At 41.9% G+C, this 25228-nt stretch overlaps 1 protein-coding gene across 3 annotated transcripts in view; it reads right to left on the bottom strand.

Moving 5' to 3' along the window:
* Nucleotides 1-25228, bottom strand: part of RAPGEF6 (Rap guanine nucleotide exchange factor 6) — a 213260-nt gene extending 188032 nt beyond the window's left edge. The window contains exon 1 of one of the 3 annotated variants that reach the window (XM_023196723.3): nucleotides 24939-25228. In XM_023196723.3, the coding sequence (XP_023052491.2) occupies nucleotides 24939-25007 (69 nt within the window). In that variant the 5' untranslated portion in view covers nucleotides 25008-25228. The remainder of the gene's footprint in view (nucleotides 1-24938) is intronic. The other 2 variants (XM_023196720.3, XM_023196718.3) reach the window with 2 other exon arrangements.

Raw genomic sequence — 25228 nt, 5'->3', positions numbered from 1 at the left:
ATTCTTCCCACCACCATCTCTTGTCTAAGTTTCTTCTCAGGAAAAGAAGCTCATTGAGAGTCATGGAGGAGCTGCTCCCTGAACCTCAAACCTATGTGAAGAAGTAGATTTGTGTGGTGCAAAGTGTAAGCTCAGATGGCCTTGAAAATATGCCTCTCAGATTCCGAACTACAGGAAGTGTAATTGAACAAAATCCCTATTATGCGGCTCTGTAATTTATCATGTTTGAATTGGGTCCAAGCTTCCCATGCGATATTCCCGATCAATAACGGAGCCTGGTAAAGATACTAAGGAATGCCTGTTCTGGGAGACTACTCTGATGGGTTCAAGGATTCTCCTTCCACCTTGCTAAACCTCTGTTACAGTGCAGTGTAAGGCTCTTCCACTCAACCTTCCTTTCGTCTCTCCTTCACAAATGTCACATGAGCATTCTGGTGTGAATGCTCTACCAACTCTCTCCATTTTTGCTCATAGGCATTTTCCCTAATAAATTCCTTGGATGTCTAATATTGTTGTGACAACTGCTTCTAACAGAACCCAGACTAACATAAACACTTTGTAGTATTCAGTAAAGAAATTTTCTATACTTTTTGCTGGATTTATTCTTCAGTATTTACGGTTTTCCAGTATTTTTAAATAATGTCATGTTTGGCTGGGTGTGGTGGCCCACACCTGTAATCCCAATACTTTGGGAGGCCAAGGTGGGTGGAGATCACCTCAGGTCACCAGTTCGAGACCAGCCTGGCTAATATGGTGAAACCCCATCTATACTAAAAATACAAAAATTAGCTAGGTGTGGTGGCACATGCCTACAATCCCAGCTACTCAGGAGGCTCAGGCACGAAAATCACTTGAACCTGGGAGGCAGAGGTTGCAGTGAGCCGGGATCATGCCACTGTACTCCAATCTGCATGACAGAGTGAGACTCTTGTCTCAAAGAGAGTCATTTTTTAAACTAGAGACTTTGTGGTTTATTGCTGGTTTACATAAATCAACTGATTCTATATAATGATACAATAAACTTGAGTCCAACCATCTTGTTAATAAATTCACTTAATTTTCAGAGTTTATAGATTCTTTTCGATTATCTGTATATACAATAGCACTGTCTATGAATACAGAATTATTTCTTCCTTCCCAAATTATACACTTTCCTTCATTTTTTTATACCTTATTATGTAACAACAGCCGGAGTAAGCGTGGCCATATAGAGACAGTCCCCATCTTCCAATGGTTCAACAAGATTCCTGACTTTACAATGATGCAAAAGCGATAAGCATTCAGCGGACACTGAATTATGTTTTTGTTTTGTTTTGATTTTAGAGACAGGGTTTCACTCTTTCACCCAGGCTGAGTGCAGTGACGGCAATCATGGCTCTCTGATGCCTGAATCTCCAGGACTCAAGCAATCTTCTCATGTTGGCCTTCCAAGTATCTGGGCATGCGCCACCATGCTCAGCTAATTTTTTTTTTTTTTTTTTTTTTTTTTTTGGTGAGACCAGCCTGGGAAACCATAATTGGAATACCCATCAATCATTCTGTTTTTCACTGTTTTCTATGCAGTATTCAACAAATTATACCAGATACACAACACTTTATTATAAAATACGCTTTGTGTTAGATGATTTTGCCCAACTGTAGGCTAATGTAAGTGTTCTGAGCATGTTTAACGTAGGCTAAGCTATGATTTTTGGTAGGTAAGGTACATGAAATCCATTTTTGACTTACAAGATTTTCAACTTACTATGGTTGTATTATGATATAACCCCACTGTAAGTCCAGGAATGTCTGTACTACAAACACAGTTGCCTGGGCCCCACCGAGTTAGGTATAGATAGGCAGGCACTCACAAAATGTCTATCCTATCGAAATGTGCTTGTAATTTTTGACAAGACAACTTGTTCTGATGGCAAACAAGTTCTGAAAATTGTAATACACAAAGGTTAGGTATGGCAAACAGAACTCCCATAACTTGACTTACTCCATGTGGGTAGACTAACGTTAAAGGGCACCAGAATTTTCTAAGACTCAACTTACATAATGTTCTCTGTTATCAAGTTACAGGACATCTTTGGTACATCATTAACGATGCCACGAATATATGAGAAAGAATTAGAAATTAACTTTTCAATGTTAAAGTCTGAGAGAGAATTTCACTCACAAGTTTCAGGTATACATGTATCTTCAGTTCTCTGCCTAAAGAGAGACTAATACGGTTTATCACTTTAAATCTGGAAAGCCCCTCCTCAAATAGCTTCAAATATGTTTGTAATCTCCTTATTTTAAAGGGACAATTTGGACAAATGAACACGTAGTTCTTCACAACATCTGTAATGTTGACTGCATGACCCTGAATTAAAATATCAGCATTATGGCCAGGTGTGGTGGCTCATGCCTGTGATCCCAGCATTTTCAGAGGCCAAGGCAGGCAGATCCATGGTCAGGAAATCAAGACCATCCTGGCTAACATGGTGAAACCCCATCTCTATTAAAAACACAAAAAATTTAGCCGGGCATGGTGGCAGGCACCTGTAGTCCCAGCTACTCAGGAGGCTGAGGCAGGAGGATGGTGTGAACCCAGGATGTGGAACTTGCAGTGAGCCAAGATCATACCACTGCACTCCAGCCTGGGCGACAGAGCAAGACTCCGTGTGTCTGTCTGTCTCTGTCTGTCTGTCTCTCTCTCTCTATGTGTATATATACACATGCCAGCATTATCCCTGTCAGGGTTTGACAAATTTTTTCAATAAAGGACCAAATAGTAAATATTTGTGGCCCAGATGGTTTTTTATCACAACTATTTAGCTCTGCTTTTATAATATGAAAACAGCCATAGACAACAGGTAAATGAATGGGTGTGACTGTTCCAATAAAACTTTATTTACAAAAATAGCTGATCATATTTTGTTAGCTCCTGAAACATATGGTCAAAAATAGCTACAGTGTGGCCAAGCATGAATGAGCTCCTCTTTGACAACAGACCATCTTGTAAGCTTTGGTGGAGTTCTGTCTCCCACCATGAAAGCTGAAAACACCAAATTTTTATTTTTCCAACCTCCCATATAACAAAGGCAGGGGCCAATTATTCAAGTGTTACCAATCAGACACATTCATCCTGGACTTTAATTCAGAAGCCAGTGACACCGAGAAGCAACAACTGCATAGAATCCACTTGAGGAGCCAGTGACGGCAGCGGGGTTGTATTAGTCCGTTCTCACACTGCTATAAAGAACTACCTGGCTGGACGCAGTGGTTCACACCTATAATACCAGCACTTTGGGAGACTGCGGCGGGTGGATCACCTGAGGTCAGGAGTTGGAGACCAGCCTGGTCAACATGGCGAAATCCCGTCTCTACTAAAAATATAAAAATTAGCTGGGCGCAGTGGTGGGTGCCTGTAATCCCAGCTACTTTGGAGGCTGAGGCAGGAGAATCACTTGAACCTGGGAGGTGGAGTTTGCAGCAAGCCAAGATCACACCACTTCATTCCAGCCTGGGTGGCAGAGCAAGACTCTGTCAAAAAAAAAAAAAAAAAAAAAAAAAACTACTGGAGACTGGATAATTTATAAAGAAAAGAGGTTTGACTCATGGTCCTGTAGGCTGTACAGGAAGCATGCCTGGGAAGGCCTCAGGAAACTTAAAATCATGGTGGAAGGTGAAAGGGAAGCAAGCACATCTCCACATAGCCAGCAGGAGAGAGACAGCAAAGTAGCACAAAAGTGCTACATGCTTGTAAACAACTCAAGATCTCAAGAGAATGAACTCACTATCACAAGAATAGCAAGGGGGCAAATCTGCTCCCATAATCCAATCACCTCCCACAGGTCCCTCCCCCAACACTGGGGATTACAATTCAACATGAGATTTGGGTGGGGACACAGAGCCAAACCATATCAAGGGTCTACAACATATGCAATGGACAGTACAGGTGGTTCACAGTGCAAACTGTGGCATCCGCTATTCACTGCTAGGAGCAGTAGTATCTACCAAATCTGTGATAAGAGTCACACACCCAAGCCTGTTTTTCTAGTATTCCAAGCTTAGCCCCAAGTCCGGTTTTCTAGTATTCCAAGTAATTCTGTAGCTACCCGGAATCCTTTCAGTAAATTCTTCCTTTCGATATTGGCCAAAATTGGGTTCTGTTGCATATAAGTAATAACCCTGTGAGATCCTGAACCAGCACCATCAGCATCACTTGGGAACTTTGTATAAATGTAAATTCTCAGGCCTCACCCCAGACCCAGCCAATCAGAATCTCTGGGTTGTAGGGACCAGCAGTCTGTGATTTAATTAAGTCATACAGGTGATTCTTCAGCACACTAAAGTTTGAGAACCACTGTTTATAAGTGGGATCTATGCCACTCTGGATTGTCTGACTAACCTATTAATAGCGAAGGACAACAAGCACTAAGATGCCTGGTAAATCCTAGTCCCTTTCTTTGTGTACCTAGTTTGAGGGTCACAAGAATGCTAAGCATTCACAAAACAGAATAAAGAATGGTTGCAGTAGTAACCTAATTAATTCTTTTTCATATGATGTGGGGGTTATGGCATTTTGTTTACATAGGACAGCAAGGAGTTGTGGAGTCTGTAATGCTGAGCTTGGAAAAGGGTTTCTTGGAGCTTTTTTTTTTTTTTTTTTTTTTGAGGCAGAGTCTCACTCTGTCGCCCAGGCTGGAGTGCAGGGGCGCGATCTCGGCTCACTGCAAGCTCCGCCTCCCGGGTTCACGCCATTCTCCTGTCTCAGCCTCCCGAGTAGCTGGGACTACAGGTGCCTGCCACCACGCCTGGCTAACTTTTTTGTATTTTTAGTAGAGATGGAGTTTCACCGTGTTAGCCAGGATGGTCTCGATCTCCTGAGCTCGTGATGCACCCACCTCGGCCTCCCAAAGTGCTGGGATTACAGGCTTGAGCCACCGTGCCCGGCCACTTGGAGCTTTTATATCAATTATCTGCAAGATAAGCTTGAGGTACTATATGATCTATTAGGCATAAAGTCACAAATAAAAAAAAAACAAGAACCCTGACAGAGTCAGACTGGAAGTCTTATAGACAGTCTTTGGCAGTAAAAAATCTAAATGCTAGATTCAAGGAGGTGCTAATCATTTACGCTGAATGCACTTGAAAGCTGCTCCATGTAGCTTTCAAGAGGGAAGTCGGCTGGGTGTGGTGGCTCACACCTGCAATCCCAGCACTTTGGGAGGCCAAGGTGGGCAAATCACTTGAGGTCAGGAGTTCATGATCAGCCTGGCCGACATGGCAAAACCCCATCTCTACTAAAAATAAAAAAAAATTAGCTGGGTGTGGTGGTGCACACCTGTAGTCCCAGCTACTTGGGAGGCTGAGGCACAAGAATCGCTTGAACCCGGGCACAGAGTTTGCAGTGAGCGGAGATCACACCACTGTACTCCAGCCCGGGCAACAGAGCAAGACTCTGTCTCAATTAAAAAAAAAAAAAAAAAAGAGGAAGTCATCAGAAGGGTGGGAAAACTATCCATTTGGCATATCACGACATCCCAGATCAGTAACATCTGATTCAGCACTAGTTCTGTAATTACAACAAAATCCTGCAGAAATTATCCAGGGATATTAGAAAAACAAGTACCAGCTCAGGATTAGGGAATAAAATAATGGGTTCTACCTGGGGGAAAAAAAAAGAAGAAGGAGGTGAGGAAGTGGTGATGACTCATCACTTCCTAAAACAAATCAGCTACACCCTCTCAGCCAGTAGTTTTTACAGTGAAGTTATGCTGAAGAATCTTCTACAAATCATTTGGAAGGCAGTCTAACAATGTGGAAGATAGCTGGATGCAATGGCAGATGCCTGTAGGCTGAAGCGGGAGTGATCACGTGAGCCCAGAAATAGGAGGCCAATCTGGGCAATGTGGAGACACCTGGTCTCTAAAAAAAACAGCCACACACACACACACACACACACACACACACACACACACACACACACACACACACACAAAACCACAAAACCCAATTTGGACTCTGGAGACAACCCTGGGTTCAAATTCTGCCTATTTCAGCTCTGTCAGTTACCACTTGTGTAAACTTGGATAATCTGCTTAACATTTACTGTCTGTACAATGATAAGGATAAAATATCTCTGAACACAAATGATTGTTTTTTGAGACAGTTTTGCTCTTGTTGCCAGGCTGGAGTGCAGTGTTGCGATCTCAGCTCACTCAGCCTCCACCTCCCAGGTTCAAGCGATTCTCCTGCCTCAGCCCTCTTGAGTAGCTGGGATTACAGGCACCCGCCACCACGCTGGGCTAGCAGTGGCTCACGCCTGTAATCCCAGTACTTTGGGAGGCTGATGTGGGTGAATCACCTGAGGTTAGGAGTTCGAGACAAGGCTGGACAACATAGTGAAACCCTTTCTCTACTAAAAATACAAAATTTTTAAATGTTTATTAAGTGTGCAGCAGAGAGGCTATCACATGGTAAACAGTAATATTTGTATTATAGCTTGTATCCTAAGATTACAAAATAAGGATTAAAATATGCAGACTACTAAAGCATTTTGAATATTTAAACAATATGCCAAAGTTAATACCATACATTAAACGTAGAACTTATTGATTTTCTCATTCATGGACATATAAATATATTCGGCAAAATGGCAGTAAAGAGGTATAAAACATTTACCACAACTGGAGCCCAGACTTTGGTTTCTAAATTCATGTCTCACTAAAGGGGATTGAAGTTCTTTGGATAAATGGCTGACTTCAGTACTAGAGCAAAGGAAGTCAGGGCCTGGAACATCTTTTTATGCCAGAAAGCAAAAAAGTACTTAAAGACTAATGGGGTCACGTCAAAAGGACATAGGAGCTGACTTTGAAAGGGCTTCCACTGGCTATATTTGGAGCACTTTAATAATCAAAAAGGATGACAATATTGAATACAAAAATAATCCTTTACTTCACAGTGATTTAAAAAAGAGAGGAGAAGAAAGAAAGATGAGGAAAGCAGTTTTATACAGAAAACAACTAATAAATGTAAAAGAAATTCAGAATCAGAAAATTATGGCCAGGCATCGTGGTCCACAACTATAATCCCAGCACTTTGGGAGGTCAAGGTGAGAGGATCACTTGAGGTCAGGAGTTCCAGACCAGACCAGGCAACATAGTGGAAACCCCATCTCTACCTAAAAAATAAATAAATAAATAAAAAATTAAAAATTAGCCGGTGTGATGGCGCATGCCTGCAGACTCAGCTACTCAGGAGGCTGAGACACAAGAATCGCTTGAACCTGGGAGGCAGAGGCTGCCGTGAGCCGAGATCACACCACTGCACTGCGGCCTGAGCGACAGAGTGAGCAACAGCAAAGTAATAGTTAATTTAGGTGACGATTATCAATGAATGCTAAAATCACAAGTTAAAACCATTGTTGGAGAACACAACATTCACACATTCTCCAACTGTAACTTCGGATCACTTATAAATCATAGCACTGTACCTTTACAACAAAAGAGATACAGATGATCCTATTTAGTATGCCCAATAATGGAAAGAACTGACAATATGTGTCAGTGATGGGACAATATGGGAAGTATGGACCACCACCTATGCAGTTTCTCAACAAAATCATTTCACTTTAATCCAATCATGAAAAAACCAGATGAATCCAGATTATGATGCATTCTATAAGAGAGCTGGCCAGGCTCTTCAAAAGTGCAATGTTTATGAAAGGAAAAAAAAACACAGGACTGTTCTAGATTAAAGGAGACTATGTTAACCAAATGTAACATAACATACCGTGACTAGATCCCGGATTGAAAAATGAAACAGAAGTGAGATAGCCAGGTACAGTGGCTCACATAGTTACTAATCATTCTCAGCAAGCTAACACAGGAACAGAAAACCAAACACTGCATGTTCTCACTCGCAAGTGGGAGCTGAACAATGACAATACACGGACACAGGAAGGGGAACATCACACACTGTGGGGCCTGTTGCAGCGGGGGGTGGGGGGTAGGGGTGGGGGGCCTAGCATTAAGATAAATACCTAATGTAGATGACGGGTTGATGGGTACAGCAAACCACCATGGCACGTGTATACCTATGTAACAAACCTGCACATTCTGCACATGTATCCGAAAACTTAAAGTATAATTTAAAAAAAATACACCCTAAAATTTTAATTTTTAAGAATGAAAGTCTCAAATGATATGCTCAAACTTCAGGACTTCAATAATTAACCACTAAAATTACAATGTATCAAAAGATTAAGCATCCAATTGTCTGTAAGTTCAAAGTGTAGCCTTTCACTTCACTTTTCTAATCCCACCACGCATTATGAAGTCACCTAACACTTGTTAATTCTAAATTCCACATGTACTTTTCAATTCTCATCTCTCTTCCAATTCTCTACAGCATTTGACTACTGACATGTCATTCTCTCTCCTATCCCTTCTGTAATATGGTTCTCTCTGGATTCTTGTCCTTATGAGAAACATTTAGCAACGCTTATAAGCACAGACTATGAAATCAGACTGCCTAGGTTTGAATCCTGACTACACTGGGTCTAGCTATGTGACATTAGACTAACTAATCTCTCTGTGATTCAATTTCCCTATATGTAAAATGTGGATAATAATACCTTCTTTCACAGGGTTTCTTGAAAGATTAAATGTATATAAAGTTTTCATAACAGCAACAGGCATCCAATAACCGTCATATAGAATGCAAGTCTTCAGTATTTTATTTCCATTATTAGCTTTCTGCACTGGCTGTTTTTTTTCCGTTTTTACTTTTTGTTATTTTGGGTCCATCTGCTCCATCTAAGTCTCCTTCATAGGCTTCTCATTTTTTTTCTTACTCCTATAAATGTTTATAAAGTTTATGTTCCCAGAACTGCAACATCTGCCTTTTATTCACTAGAGACTCTCTACTGTCAGGAATATCCTCCACATCCACAGCTTCAACTATCACATATGTCTGTGACTCCCATATTTGCCCAAAGCTCTCCAGTAAATTCAGATACTATATGTTCCACTGGACACTGAACACTTTCACCTGGCTGACCCATCAGTAACTCAAGTGCAAAATTCATTACCGGTTCCCTTATTTAGGTAACAGTACTCAGGTTCATTGGCTATGGCCAGAAATCTGTCAATTCTACTTTGGAAATATCTCCATTTACTATTGCAAATGAGGCAATTTAGAAATTCAGTATTTCTCAGTAAATAACCGAAATAACTGGACTCTAAAATCCATTCCTTTTTTTTTTTTTTTTTTTTTTTTTTTTTGAGACACAGTCTCACTCTGTTGCACAGGCTGGAATGCAGCGGCTCAATCTTGGCTGACTGCAACCTCCGCCTCCCGGGTTCAAGCAATTCTCATGCCTCAGCCTCCCAAGCAGCTGGGACTAAAGACGTGTACCACCATGCCCAGCAAATTGTTTGTATTTTTAGTAGAGACAGGGTTTTGTCATGTTGTCTAGGCTGACCTCGAACTCCTGGCCTCAAGTAATCCACCCACCTTGGCCTCTCAAAGTGCTGAGATTACAGGCATGAGAAACCACGCCAAGGGTAAAATCCACTCTTCACATATACTGCCAAAGCGATCTTTCTGGAAGCCAAATCTAAATTCCTTTTTTTTTTTTTTTTTTGTTGAGGTGGAGTCTCGCTCTGTCGCCCGGGCTGGAGTACTGTGGCCGGATCTCAGCTCACTGCAAGCTCCGCCTCCCGGGTTCACGCCATTCTCCTGCCTCAGCCTCCGGAGTAGCTGGGACTACAGGCGCCCGCCACCTCGCCCGGCTAGTTTTTTGTATTTTTTTAGAAGAGACGGGGTTTCACCGTGTGTTAGCCAGGATGGTCTCGATCTCCTGACCTCGTGATCCGCCCGTCTCGGCCTCCCAAAGTGCTGAGATTATAGGCTTGAGCCACCGCGCCCGGCCTAAATTCCTTAATAAGGAGAACACAATTCTTCATGATCTGGATCCTGACTATTCCTCCAGCTCCATCTACTTTACCACTCATTCTTGTCCCAGTGTTCCAACTGCCTAGGCAACTTGCATGTACATACCATACTTACCTTGTGGCCTTGGCATATGCTGTTACTCTTTCAAGAAACACACCTTCAGCCGGGCGCGGTGGCTCAAGCCTGTAATCCCAGCACTTTGGGAGGCTGAGACGGGTGGATCACGAGGTCAGGAGATCGAGACCATCCTGGCTAACACGGTGAAACCCCGTCTTTACTAAAAAAAAATACAAAAAACTAGCCGGGCGAGGTGGCGGGTGCCTGTAGTCCCAGCTACTCTGGAGGCTGAGGCAGGAGAATGGCCTAAACCCGGGAGACGGAGCTTGCAGTGAGCTGAGATCCGGCCACTGCACTCCAGCCTGGGTGACAGAGCGAGACTCCGTCTCAAAAAAAAAAAAAAGAAACACACCTTCCCTTCTTCACCTAAATTTCTATATATAGTTGTTTCTTGGTATCCACTGGGAATTCATTCCAGAAGCCTTTGTGGATTTCAAAACCCACTGACACTTGAGTCCCTTATATGAAATGGTATAGTATTTGCATATAACCTACAGACATCCTCTGATATGCTTTATATTTTTTTTCTTTTTTTTTTTCCAGACAGGGTCTCACTGTGTCGCCCAGGCTGAAGTGCAATGGCACGATCACAACTCACGGTAGCCTCAACCTCCTGGGCTCATGCGATCCTCCCATCTCAGCCTCCTGAGTAGCTGGCATGCACCACCACACCCTGCTGATTTTTGTACTTTTTTTAGAGACAGGATTTCACCAGGTTGGCCAGGCAGGTTTCAAACTCCTGGGCTCAAGCAACCAGGAGTTTGAGGACCCACTTCAGCCCCCAACATTTTGGGATTACAGGCATGAGCCACTACACCTGGCCTTGTATGCTTTAAATCATTACTCTAGATTATTTATTAATAATTAATACAGTGGAAATGCTATGTAAAGAGTTGCTATACTGTACTGTTTAGGAAATAGCAAGAAAAATATCTGTACATGTTCAGCACAGGCACAACGATCATGGGCCTAACTTAATTTTCCATCCTTGGTTGGAAAATGCAAAACTCATGGATATGGAGGGCCAACTGTATCTTAAACTCATCAGGGTTCTCTTTTCTAAAACAACTTGAACAGCACCTGCCTACCCTTTGCTCTTCTCCCACAAAGGCCTTCCTACAAACTCCTGAGCCCCTGATATTTATCATTATCACAGTATTTAATCAGGCCATATTTTAATTGTCTATGTGTTTTGCTATCTCCTCCCCAGATGGAAGAACTACCTTTAATCTTTTAACCCTGGCACATGAAACGGTGCTTAAAAAATATTTACTGCACAAATGTTCAACAGGCAGTCTCCCTCAAAAAAAATTATGTATTCACCTGTGCCTCAGAGAGTCATGTCATTTAATAATCCTATAAACAATCCAAACTCCACATCAGGCATTGTGACACTCATAAACTCTTTCCTAAAAAAACCAGAGGATGGTAACCTATTTTAGTTTGACTTCTTAACTTGAGAAAAGCTGTGGTCATTTGGAAGTTCAGACACTTAAGATTTTGATTCTGAGAGACTGAGGAACTTCCCTCAGAATTCTCCAAAGGGAAGGAGGAGGCAGGCATGATGAGCCTGACTAAAGACAAAAATCTTGGTCCCTGCAAGGGACAGACTGATTGTGAACTCTGTAACACTGTGTTTATCATTTGACTTCACATTGGACCAGCCTGGGTAAACTAAGGTCTGGCTGTAAATAAAAACAGAATGAGCAATTTTATTAAAATAGGGGAGAATGTGTCTCACCTTTGGCATTACATGCCAAAGGAACATCAAGCATGCGTTGGTTATGCCTCCACAATCTAAAGTTTTTAATAAAATTGCTCATTCTGTAGTCAAGCTCACCGAGTTGGGAATCTCCAACACACGCAAAATGATGGGCCTGGAAAAGATGTTCATCCAGACAATCCAGGTCTCATCCAGATCTAACATTCCCTTTCTATCCAACTGGATTTACAAATGAAGGTCAAGGGGCCCCAGAAGTATAAATAAGTCCTTTTTCTTTCCAAGGAACCCTCTGAATGTGCATCTGCTGTGGAAAAGCACAACAGAATCTTTGTTCTGCCAACCAGGGATGTGCACAGTGACTCACTCCAAAATGACTCCAAGTACAATGGTGCTCTTTCGCCAATTCAGAAAAAAACTCTACAAGTGTACATTTGAAGACCACTTTTCTAAATTCTGTTAACAGATTAATAAATGATTATAATATACTAAATTTTACATTTTTTGAATTTCCAGCTGCCTCTTTTAACTTTTAATAGCCAAAAAGACCTAGTTCTTAAAAAAAAAAAAAAAAAAAAAAACAAAACTTTTTCTGATTTTAAGTAGGCAATTACATTAACACCTAGCAGAGCATGAAAATCTGCCCAGACGTTTTGAATCATCTGGTGAAGGAACATTAACAGTTAAAACTGGCATTTATATATATTTTTCTGTGATGTTCCTTGCAAATGTGTTTTGAAGCCATGCAGAAAAGGAGTATTTGTTCCAAGATATTACTACATTTCCTCCATACGAATTCTCTCTCAATAACTGCCAGGTAAAACACTGTTTATGGCAATGTTACTTTATTCTTAATGAGAATAGTAATAGCAAAATTTGACATTTTGCCAAACTTCATCAAGCCTTTTCATCTCAGCACTTTAAATATGAGACCAGTAGAAATCACTGTTAGAATAGTAAAGGAACAATATTTTTCTTTTCTTTTTTTTTTTTTTTTTTGTGAGACAGAGTTTCACTCTAGTTGCCCAGGCTGGAGTGCACAATGGCACAATCTTGGCTCACCGCAACCTCCGCCTCTCGGGTTCAAGTGTCTCTTCTGCCTCAGCCTCCCAAGTAGATGGGATTATAGGTGTGCGCCACCACGTCCGGTTAATTTTGTATTTTTAGTACAGACGGGGTTTCTCCATGTTGGTCAGGCTGGTTTCGAACTCCCGACCTCGGGTGATCTGCCCGCCTCAGCCTCCCAAAGTGCTGGGATTACAGGCGTGAGCCACTGTACCCAGCCTTGCTTTTCTTTTTAAAGTCATTTACTCTACAAATATTTAGATATCTACTATGTACCAAGTACTGTGTAATGAACACTGGGAGATAAGGGTACACTCACTGTCTTCAAGGAGCTTACAATCAGAGAAATATGCAAGTAATCATAACACAGCACAGTAATTACTATGGTGGAAGAAGGCGCAAAGTATCTAGGAACACAGAGCAGTGGAAAAGTAAGGAAGGAAGGATGCACAATTCTGCAAAACAGCACTAGAGATTTTAGTGAAGAATCAGAATGTGCCAGGCCAGAGGATGGTTTTCCAGAAAGAGAAAATAGTCACCTAATATGTAGACTATCATTTACTGTTTATTATCAAGACACTTTGCTAATTATTTCACATATATTATCTCATTTGGTCCACACAAGAATCCCAAAAAGATATTCAGTCCTAGAGAAGTTAGATAACTTGCCTAGGGCCAAATTCTCAGAACTGGAGTCCAGATTTGAAGTAGGCTTGTCCAAATGCAAAATGCAAAGGCCAGTAACACCGTACCATACTGTTCCCATCCTATGCAATGCACAGAAACAGGAGAGATTTTAGTGTCAGGATATAAAGGATAGATAATCAGATGAATAACAATGAAAGCCCCAAGAGAGGAGGTTCAAAGTCCAGTACAAAGGCAAAATGCAAAGAACTAAGGTAGCTTCATAGTCCTCTTGGCTGCCAGAAAGAATACTCACAATGAGCTGGGCATGGTGGTCCACACTTGCACTCCCAGCTACTTGGGAAAACTGCTTGAGCCCAGGGGCTGGAGGCTAACCTGGGCAACACAGCAAGACCTTGTCTTTAAAAACAAAACAAGGCCGGGCGCGATGGCTCAAGCCTGTAATCCCAGCACTTTGGGAGGCCGAGATGGGTGGATCACGAGGTCAGGAGATCGAGACCATCCTGGCTAACCCAGTGAAACCCCCTCTCTACTAAAAAATACAAAAAACTAGCCGGGCGAGGTGGTGGGCGCCTGTAGTCCCAGCTACTCCGGAGGCTGAGGCAGGAGAATGGCGTAAACCCGGGAGGCGGAGCTTGCAGTGAGCTGAGATCCGGCCACTGCACTCCAGCCTGGGCGACAGAGCGAGACTCTGTCTCAAAAAACAAACAAACAAACAAAATAAATAAATAAAACAAAAAAACAAAAACAAAACAAAACAAAACAAAGAAAAAAACCACTCCACTCAAATTAAGTTCAAAAGCACAAAGAACAAATCTACAATGACAGAACCATACCAGTGGTTTCCTTTGGGAGGATATTGACTGAGAAGGAAAAAGGGGAAATTTCTGGAGTGCTGCTAATATTCTTTATCTATATTCTGTATTATGATATACACAGTAAAATATGTTTGTGAAAATTAATGTGGCAATAGCTGGGTGCAATGGCTAACGCCTGTGATCTCACCACTTTGGGAGGCCAAAGGAGGGCGGATCACTTGAGGTTGGGAGTTCGAGACCAGCCTGATCAACATGGAGAAACCCCGTGTCTACTGAAAATACAAAAAGTAGCCAGGCGTGGGTGCAGGGCTCACACCTGTAATCCCAGCACTTTGGGAGGCCGAGGTAGGCGAATCATGAGGTCAGCAGTTCGAGACCAGCCTGGCCAACATGGTGCAACCACATCTCTACTAAAAATACAAAAATTAGCCAGGCATGGTGGCGGGCGCCTGTAATCCCAGCTACTTGGGATGCTAAGGCAGGAGAATCGCTTGAACCCGGGAGGCAGAGGTTGTGGTGAGCTGAGATCATGCCATTGCAATCCAGCCTGGGAGACAAGAGCGAAACTCCATCTCACAAAAAACAAAACAAAACAAAACAAACTACTCTGGCAATGTATATTTAGGGCATATGGACTTTATGTTTTATAGTCCATTTCAAAGTTTTCAAAAAAAGTCTAGGGGAGGGGGAGAAATCATCTTTCCAACCAGTGACCAGGTTGGGCCAATTCTACCTCTTTAACATCTCATTATCCCACTTAACTGCATCCACCATTGGGTCCAGGACCTTATCTCACACCTGAACTACTGCACTTGTTTCTAACAACAAAACATACTTCTTGGTTTCCGTATTATCTTAGAATAATCACTAGTAGTCTTACCTTTCACATGGAAAATATCCCAGTTGGGATAAAATATACATCCAGTCTACCTGTATACATATAAGCCTCCCTGTCTCTACTCTGCTCCGCCCCACTCAATTACATCTCCAAAATGCTCACATAGTAGTCTTTATAAAAGTGATCTTATTTCCAGGCTTTAAACCCCGCAATGGTTCTTTCTCCTTTATTTATAAGATGGAATTCAAATTTCTGAAATCATCCAAACCCTGCTAGTACATCCAGCTTCATCATGTAACATCTGACATCATGCACCATCATCCCCAAACACCCTAGACATTAGCATAGTGTTCTGCAACTTTTTTTAAATTTTCACCCCCTCCCAAAGAACCTTTCAGACAATTTTTCCTAAGCACTCCCCGATGTCTAATTAAATACTGAGGAATAAGACACTGTCAGTTTAGGGTTGAGTTTTGGAGGGCCACAAACCATACCAATAGCTACGATTTTTTTCCCACTCCCCTAAAAAGCAATTTTTGCATCTTTGGGAGCGGTATCACTTCCAATGGGAATGCCTGCTCTAGACTTACAGATTGGCTTCTTATTCTACAACTATACATGGCTTGCCACCACCAGTACTTTTGCTCCTGCCTCTCTGCTTGGAATGACCTCTCTTGATCATCCAGAAATCAATTCATGACATTTAACACTGAATTCAATGCTCCTCCATGAAGCTTGTTCCTTTCCCCATCTTGCAATCCCAAAGCCCTACTCATACTTTTGTCACTAATAACTAAAACACTTATTACATTTACGTTTTCTTTTCTTTTTTTTTTTTTTTGAGACGGAGGAGTCTCGCTCTGTCGCCCAGGCTGGAGTGCAGTGGCGCGATCTCGGCTCACTGCAAGCTCCGCCTCCCGGGTTTACGCCATTCTCCTGCCTCAGCCTCCCGAGTAGCTGGGACTACAGGCGACCGCCATCTCGCCCGGCTAGTTTTTTGTATTTTATAGTAGAGACGGGGTTTCACCGTGTAGACCAGGATGGTCTCGATCTCCTGACCTTGTGATCCGCCCGTCTCGGCCTCCCAAAGTGCTGGGATTACAGGCTTGAGCCACCGCGCCCGGCCACATTTACGTTTTCTTATGTCTCCCAAGTCATTGATGAATAGGGACCATGTCCCAACTCCTCTCTAAAACCTTGGTTTTCAATATGTCAGATATATTATTTCTTAAATGAATGTACAAATTAATGTTATCATCTGGGTGAGGTAACCATATCTCAGTTTAAGTGGGACAGTCCCTCTTTAACCTGTTATTCTGACATAAATATTAATAGCTCCTCTTTTAATTCACAAAAATGATTTGAATAACATATTGTTAATCTATACCTAGGAAATAAGAAATAAAATTCTGAGCAAGAGTAGAACATAATCAGATCTGAGAGGAAGATCACTCTAGCAGCAAGACTCAATGACTCAAGCAATAATTTAGGGGGAGAAACAATAAAATAGCCTGAACTAGAGTAGTAAAACTAGTAAGAAAAGGGCAAATAAAAAGATTCAGGGGATAAAGTTTAGCGGCAAGTTGCATCTATGAGGAATGAAGAGAAATAATACAAATTTCTAGAGACAGCAACTTGGCCAGTTGCCAACAGATTATGAAGGAAGAGGAATGATGATGACTCAATTTAGGACAAGTGGTTGAAGAACCTGGAGGACAAGGTGGTTAGATATATGAGGCTGAAGCACATAAAATTTAGGGGGTAAGTTGGAAAACATAGTCCTAGGAGGCATTAGCATATAACAACTAATTGAAACCAAGCTGCTGAGTAAGACTGTCCAAGAAACACAAAGTTAGCAGTTCTAATGAATAGTAAGTACTACCTTTTTAACATATGACTTTACAAAATGTATTTCCAAATCTTGGCTTATAAAATATTTATTCATCATTTAGTATGTGCAAATCATGGCATCAAGCACTGAGAGGGAAATAAACATTAAGGGAAATATAAGGAGTTCGTTCTGAAGTAAAAAAAGAAAGATTATAAAGAATGGTATTAAATGTGGACTGAGTTGAGAAACAGCCAAGTTCAAGGTCTAATTATGCCTGTAGCTTCTTTAAGGAATCCTGGCATAATGGCACAAAGAAGTGCAGGCATACCCTGTTTTTATTGTGCTTGGCTGGTATTGTGGGGTTGTTTTCTTTTTTCTTTTTTTTTTAAATACAAATGGAAGGTTCATGACAACCCTGCATCAACCAAGTCCATCAGCACCATTTTTTTCAACAGCACGTGCTCACTTCATGTCTCTGTGTCACATTTCGGTAATTCTCACAACATTTCAAACTTTTTCATTATATTTGCTATGGTGGCCTGTGATCAGCAATCTTTCATGTTACTATTGTAATTGTTTTGGGGCACCACAAACTGTGCCCATGTAAGATGGCAAACTTAATTGATACATGTTATGTGTTCCAACTGTGTCACTGGCTGTTCCCTCTTCTCTCTCTCCCTCTCTCCTGGGGCCTCCCTATTCCCTGAGACATAACAATATGGAAATTAGGCCAATTAATAACCCTACAATGGCCTCTAAGTGTTCAAGTGAAAAGAGTCACATATCTCTCACTTTAAATCAAAAGCTAGAAATGATTAAACTTAGGAAGGCTAACAATGGCCCAAAGCCGGGCCTCTTGCACCTCACATTTAGCCATGTTGTGAATGCAAAGAAAAAGCACATGAAGAAAATTAAAAGTGTTACTTTAGTGGACAAAAAAATTATTTAAAAAAAAAAAGTGAAAAAGTCTTATTGCTGATATGGAGAAAGTGTGAGTGGTCTAGATAGACGATCAAATCAGCCACAACAATCCCTTAAGCCAAAATCTAATCCAGAGCAAGGCCCTAACTTTTCAATTCTTAAAAGGCTGAGAGATGAGATGGCTACAGAAGAAGTCTGAAACTAGTAGAAGTTGGTTCATGAAGTTTAAGAAAAAAAGCCACCTCCACTAACATAAAAAGTAAGTTATCCTGAAGATCTAAGATAATTAATGAATGTGGCTACACTAAAAACCAGATTTTCAATGTAGACAAAACAGCCTTATATCAGAAGAAGATGCCACCTAAGACTTCCATAACTAGAGAGGAGAAATCAATGCCTAGCTTCAAAGTTTCCAAGGACAGGCTGACTCCTGTTAGAGGATAATGCCGCTGGTGACTTTAAGTTGAAGCCAATGATCATTTACTATTCTGAAAACCCTAAGGCCCTTAAGAATTATGTTAAATCTACTCTGCCTGTGCTCAATAAATAAACAACAAAGCCTAAATGACAGCACGTTTGTTTACAGTATGGGTTACTGAATATTTTAAGCCCACTGATGAGACCGATGAGACCCAATGCTCAGAAAAAAAAGATTCCTTTCAAAATGCTACTACTCATTAACAATGCATCTTGTCACTCAAGAGCTCACATGGAGGTATACCAGGAGATCAGTGATATTTTCAGGCCTGCAAACACAACATCCATGCTGTGGCCCATGGATCAAGGAAAAGTTTCAACCTTCAAGTCTTGTTATTTAAGAAACACATTTCATAAGGCTACAGCTGAAATACATAGTAATTCCTCTAACAGATCTATGAAAAGAAAATTGAAAACCTTCTTGAAATGATTCGTCATTCCAGATGCCATTAAAACCATCTGTGGGCCAGGCATGGTGACTCACGCCTGTTATCCCAACACTTTGGGAGGCTGAGGTGGGAGGATCACTTGAGCCCAGGAGTTCAAGACCAGTCCGGGCAATGTCGTGAGACTATCACTTAAAAGAGAAAAAAAAAATTGTGAAGCATGGGAGGAGGTCAAAATATCAACACTAACAGGAGTCTGAAAGGTTGACTGCAACCCTTATGAATGACTTTGAGGGGTACAACACTTCAGTGAAGGAAGCAACTGAATGTGTGGTAGAAATAGCAAGAGAACTAGAATTAGAAATGAAGCCTGGGCTGGCTCCCAGCACTTTGGGAGGCCAAGGTGGAAGGACTGCTTGGGTCCAGGAGTTCAAGACCAACCTGGGCAACATAGCAAGGTCTCGTCTCTACCAAAAAAAAAAAAAAAAAAAAAATCAGGCAGGCATGATGGCATGCGCCTGTAGTACCAGCTACTCAGGAGGCTGTGGTGCGGTCGCTTGAGCCTGGGAAGTAGAGGCTGCAGTGGGTTGTGAGTATGCCATTGCACTCCAACCTGGGCAACAGAATGAGATCTTGTCTCAAAGAAAAGAAAAAAAGGGAGAAAGAAAAAAAAATGGAGATGGAGCTTGAAGGTGTGACTAAATTGCTGCAATCTCATGATAAAACTTGAGTGGATGAAAAGCTGCCTCTTATGCATTAGCAAAAAATGTCATTTCTTGAGACAATCTACTACTGGTGAAGATGATATAAATACTGTTCAAATGACAACAAAGCATTTAGAATATCACATAAGCTTAAGCTTAGTTGATAGAGCAGCAGTAGAGTCTGGGAAGACACCAATTTTGAAAGAAGTTACTGTAGGTAAAATGCTATCAAACAGTTTCACATGCCAAAAAGAAATCTGTCATGAAAGGAAGTCAACTGATGCAGCAAACTTCATTGTCTTGTTTTAACAAACTGTCACAGCCACCCCAACCTTCAGCAACCACCACCATGATCGGTCAGCAGCTATCAACACTAAGGCAAGACCCTCCACCAGCTAAAAGATGACAACTAGCTGAAGGCTCAAATGACTGGTTAGTGTTTTTAGCAATAAAGTATTTTTAAATTAAGGTATATACTTTTTTTAGACATAAGGCTATTACACACAGTAGACTACTATATGTGTAAACAACTTTTATATGCACTAGGAAATAAAATTCACGTGACTCACTTTATTGGGATATTGGCTTTACTACAGTGGTCTGGTACCAAACCTGCAGTATCTGGGAGGTATGTCTGTACCTTAACAGCTTTTGTTGTTTTAGTGCACTTAATTGTCCATAGAGTATTTAAGTCTAAAATTTTCCATAAGAATATATTTGCAAATTGAAAAAGGAAATCAGAGAACTAGCTCAGGAAAAGACAATGTTCTGTGGAAGCTGAATCTATAAGTAGGAGAAATCTCTTACACACACACACTGTGTTAGAAAGATATCTAAATGGCATACTTTACAACATGTGTCTGTACTTGATGTCTGGCTCACCAGGACTACGCCTGAGTTGATAGTTCCACCTAAGGACAACAGATGGTTCAAAATAAAGGAACCATTCATTTTGACCCAGAAACACAAAGAGTTCTTTACTCATTATTTACTCATCAATTACATGAAACAAACAAATGATTTCAACACGCTAATTCTTATCCCTTTGTATATTTTTCACAACATTTTGCACCCAGTAGGTATTCAAGGAAAAATAAGCTGAACAAATAATTTTATCCCCTTCTATTTTACAGCTTGTTAATTTGGCTTCTATGACACCACCACTCTCTCAGTTTTTCTCCTACTGCACTGCTTGCTTCCACCCATTCTCCTTTGCTGATTTCTACTCTTCTCCCCGACCTTATATTGATCTCATGTCCCATGGCATTCACTGTCCTCGGTCCTCTTCTATTCTCTATGTACACTCACTACTTGCTAATTTTACCCAGTCTCACGACTTTCAACATCTATAAACTGATGACTACAAAATTTTTATCTCCAGCCCAGCCTTCTTAGTAATACAAATTTGTATATGCAACTTCTTACTCATTTCTAACAGACATTTCAAACTTGACATGTTCAAAACTGAATTTCTGATCTTGCCCCTAAAACCTACTCCCCCTGCAGCTTTCCCCATCTCGCTGATGGCAGCTCAAACCTCTCTGACTACAACTCCAACACTCCAGTTATTTAGGCCAAAAACCTTGAAGTCATTCTTGATTCTTCTCTTTTCCTCAAGGTCCACATCTGATCTATTAGCAAATCCTGTTGGCTAACCCTGCAAAATATTTCTAAAACTTAACCACTTCTCACCACTTCCATTACTATCACTATCACCTTAGTCAGAGTTACCATCATCTCTTACCTGATTTAATGCAATAATAGCCTTTAACTTCCTGCTTTTGCCCCTAAACATCTACAGTCTATTCTCAACACAGCAGACAGGAGACTACCCAATATGGGAGTCAGGTGTAGTGGCACATGCCTGTAGTTCCAGCTACTTGGGAGACCGAAGCAGGAGAATCTGTTGAGCCCAGGAATTAGTGACCAGACTGGGCAATATAGTGAGACCCTCTTTAAAAACAAAAGGTAGGCCAGGTGCAGTGGCTCACGCCTGTAATCCCACCACTTTGGGAGGCCGAGGTGGGCGGATCATGAGGTCAAGAGATTGAGGCCATCTTGGCCAACATGGTGTAACCTCGTCTCTACTAAAAATACAAAAATTAGCTGGGCGTGGTGGTGCACACCTGTAGTCCCAGCCACTTGGGAGGCTGAGGCAGGAGAATAGCTTGAACCCAGGAGACGGAGGTCACAGTGAGTCGAGATTGCGCCACTGCATTCCAGCCTGGGTGACAGAGCGAGACTCTGTCTCAAAAAAAAAAAAAAAAGTAAAAAAAAAAAAGGTTAAGCAGGGCCAGGTGCGGTGGCTCACGCCTGTAATCCCAGCACTTTGGAGGCCAAGGCAGGTGGATTACGAGGTCAAGAGATTGAGACCATCCTGGCTAACGTGGTGAAACCCCATCTCTACTAAAAATACAAAAAATTAGCCGGGCGAGGTGGCACACACTACTCAGGAGGCTGAGGCAGGAGAATCGTTTGAACTTGGGTGGCGGAGGTTGCAGTCAGCCGAGATTGCACCACTGTACTCCAGCCTAGGCGACAGAGCAAGACTCTGTCTCAAAATAAAAAGAAAAGAAAGAAAAAAGGTTAAGTAGGTCAATATCACTCCTCTGCTTCAAAATCTTTCAGTGCTCCCCCTCACTGAAAAGTCAAATAATTTGCAATGATTTGGAAAGTTCTATATGATGTGCCCTATGCTATGCATCATTATCTCCACTCCTTCATCTTTTACTACTCACACCTGTTCACCCTTCTCCAGTCACACAAAGCTGCTTGCTATTCCTGGAATGCATCAAGATATGCTCTCAACATAGGGCCTTTGCAACGATTGCTCCCTTTGCTGGGAAAGCACTTTCTCCATATACCCCTATAGTTAATGCCATCACGTGCATCAAGTCTCTGATCAAAAATCATCTTCTCAACCCAGACGAACGAACCACCTTATTTAAACTGCAACCCAGCCCTTGCCCCTTGCTTTCAATCCCTCTTACTCTGCTCTTTTTTAATAGCAATTAAAAGCTACATATTATGTAACTTACCTTTTAGTATATTCATTATCTGCCTTCCCCCCTCTTCACGTTATCAGAATGTAAGTCTTACTAGGGCAGACCTGCTTTGTTTATGGATACAACTGAGTGCACCGACTAGTGCCTTCAGCTGCCAGACTCCCAATAAGCAACTATTGAGCTAATATATTTATAATAGACCCTTGGGAGTCCAGTAAAAGTACAGACCTTCTGAAAACAGAAATGAACTTGCGAGAATTTCGTCAAATTATTTATCACAAACAAATCACTAGGATTCAGGATTTCCTTCTTGATACTTCTTTACCCCAAACAAATTCTACACTCATTCAAACGCACTACCAATGCATCAGTTAACCTCTTATGCTGCTAGATGTCAGGGCTACATTCTGTGTACTGTGGGCAGCTGTTTAGCATTCCCTTGAACAATGCTGCTGTTCCAGTCAAACAAAATAAAGTACTTAACACAGCACACAGTGGCCAACATAACTTTATGAACAGTTTAAAAAATTTCCTAAGGTTCAAAAATAGGCAATGTCAGCCAGGCGCAGGGCTCACGCCTATAATCCCAGCACTTTGGGAGGCCAAGGCGGGAGGATCATGATGTCAGGAGTTCAAGACAAGCCTGGCCAACATGGTGAAATCCCGTCTCTACTAAAAAAACAAAAATTAGCTGGGCATAGGGGCGCGTGCCTGTAATCCCAGGTACTAGGGAAGGTGAGGCAGGAGAATTGCTTGAACCGTGACCCGGGAGGCGGAGGTTGCAGTGAGCTGAGATCGCGCCACTGCTGCACTCCAGCCTGGGCTACAGAGGGAGACTCCGTCTCAAAAAATAAAATAAAATAAAATAGGCAATTTCAAAATAAATAATTCTGCTGTTAAAGAGCAGTAGGATTTTTCCATTAAAATGTGAATTTAGTAGCACAAGTAATGTTTGAAATTAAAAGCAGCCGGGCAACTGCGGCTCACACTTGTAATCCCAGCACTTTTGGGAGGCCAACGCAGGCAGATAACTTGAGGTCGGAGTTCGAGACCAGAATGGGCAACATGGTGCAACCCCGTCTTTACTAAAAATACAAAAAATTAGCCAGGCATGGTGGCGCCTGCCTGTAATCCCAGCTATTTCAGAGGCTGAGGCAGATGAATCGCTGGAACCAGGGAGGCAAAGGCTGTAGTGAGCCAAGATCGCGCCACTGCATGCCAGCCTGGGCGACAGAGTGAGACTGTCTCAAATAAAAAATAAAAAATAACATTAAATTAAAACCTACATTACACATTGTAAGCCTTGTATAATACTTTCCAATGCTATAAAAGCTGTAAGAGAATTTGCCTACTCAAATTCATACTTTCAATTAGCTCACATTGACTTCAAGAATCAGCATAAGGAAACAAAAACTCATCGAATTATAAATGTATATCTCAAAAAGAGAACTCTGGAAAGTGGTAGAATTTGTGCTGTTCCTACGTAAACATCAGGATCTTCAATAACATAATTTGAATTATCATGGCATCCGTTATGGCCTGAATAATTGTCACGACCCAAAAGGTCAGCTCAACGTTATTAAGACTCAGTATGCAAAACACTATATATCTGAAAAACTTCACAGTGACTTAGGAAGAATTAACCAAAGCATTTCATTTACTGCAACTTTAAACAAGACAATCCAACAATCCACTCACATTGTTGTTAGTGTTTTGTTTAGAAAATATGTCCCACTTGTCAAAGAAACTTCTCCAAATCAAGGAAAATCTTCCCCAAAATCTTAGCCTTCTACCGGGATAAGCAAAGCTAACAGGTTTTAGTTACATGCCAGAAAACAAGCCTTCAGGTCTAATGAAAATCTTTTAAGCTGATACCATAACTGTTAACTCGACACAGCAAATTTTGGATCCAAGCACAAAATACTGTAAAATTTCCCAGTGACAGTCTGAAAAAGTACCTACAGCGGTGTTCTTTAAACATGCATCATCTACTACAGAATTCACCATTTGACTGGATGCAAGCCTTTAAACTAATTTTGAAAACTTTCTCTTTTTTTAGGCAACCTTACAATATTTCAGGGACCTTTAAAGAAAAACTATTTCTAAATTACATGGCTGAGATACTTCCCTTACAATTTTCATCTCGTTTTTCATAGTCTACTTAAACGAATGGGCATCTAACTCCGAAACTCGTTATTACCCAACTCAGAAAATACGACTTAGTAATGGTGCTTTCTTAACGACACTCAGAAGTTCCCGGCAAGGAATGAGTACGCGGGTTAAGACCGCATCACGGGCAGGAAGGGCGGCTGGCACCCTGCTGGCGACAAGGGCCGGGTCAGGGCAGAGACTCAAGAGAACCGATTCCCAGTAGCAGGTGCGAGACTCTGGCAAGAGGGCAGTCGCCTCGGTTTTCGGACAGACGGGGGATGCTGTCTATTGGACTGTGGGACGCACATCAGGGTCGACCAGCCTCACCTCGGGAGTCCGCTCGGGCGGCTTCTTCCTCAACGCCTGCCTAGCGCCAGGGTCCACGGGTGAGTTCATGGCCACGGCCTGGGCACTCTGCAGCCTGCCCTTAGCAGCCCACGCCACAGTTCATTCACCCTAGGTAGCGGGTGCGGTACCTTTCCCCCGCCCCAAGGAGGGAACTTCGCGCCGTAACAAGGTCCAAACTCAAGCAAACAACCCTTCGCAACGCCCGCCTAGGGCCTCTACCCACGCGCGACTGGCCGAAGACAAGCCCTGGCGGGGGCGGGGGAGAGTAA

This window comes from Piliocolobus tephrosceles, chromosome 4 (genome assembly GCF_002776525.5).
Source record: "Piliocolobus tephrosceles isolate RC106 chromosome 4, ASM277652v3, whole genome shotgun sequence".
NCBI classification, from domain to species: domain Eukaryota; kingdom Metazoa; phylum Chordata; class Mammalia; order Primates; family Cercopithecidae; genus Piliocolobus; species Piliocolobus tephrosceles.
This window is presented reverse-complemented; position numbering and strand designations above follow the sequence as displayed.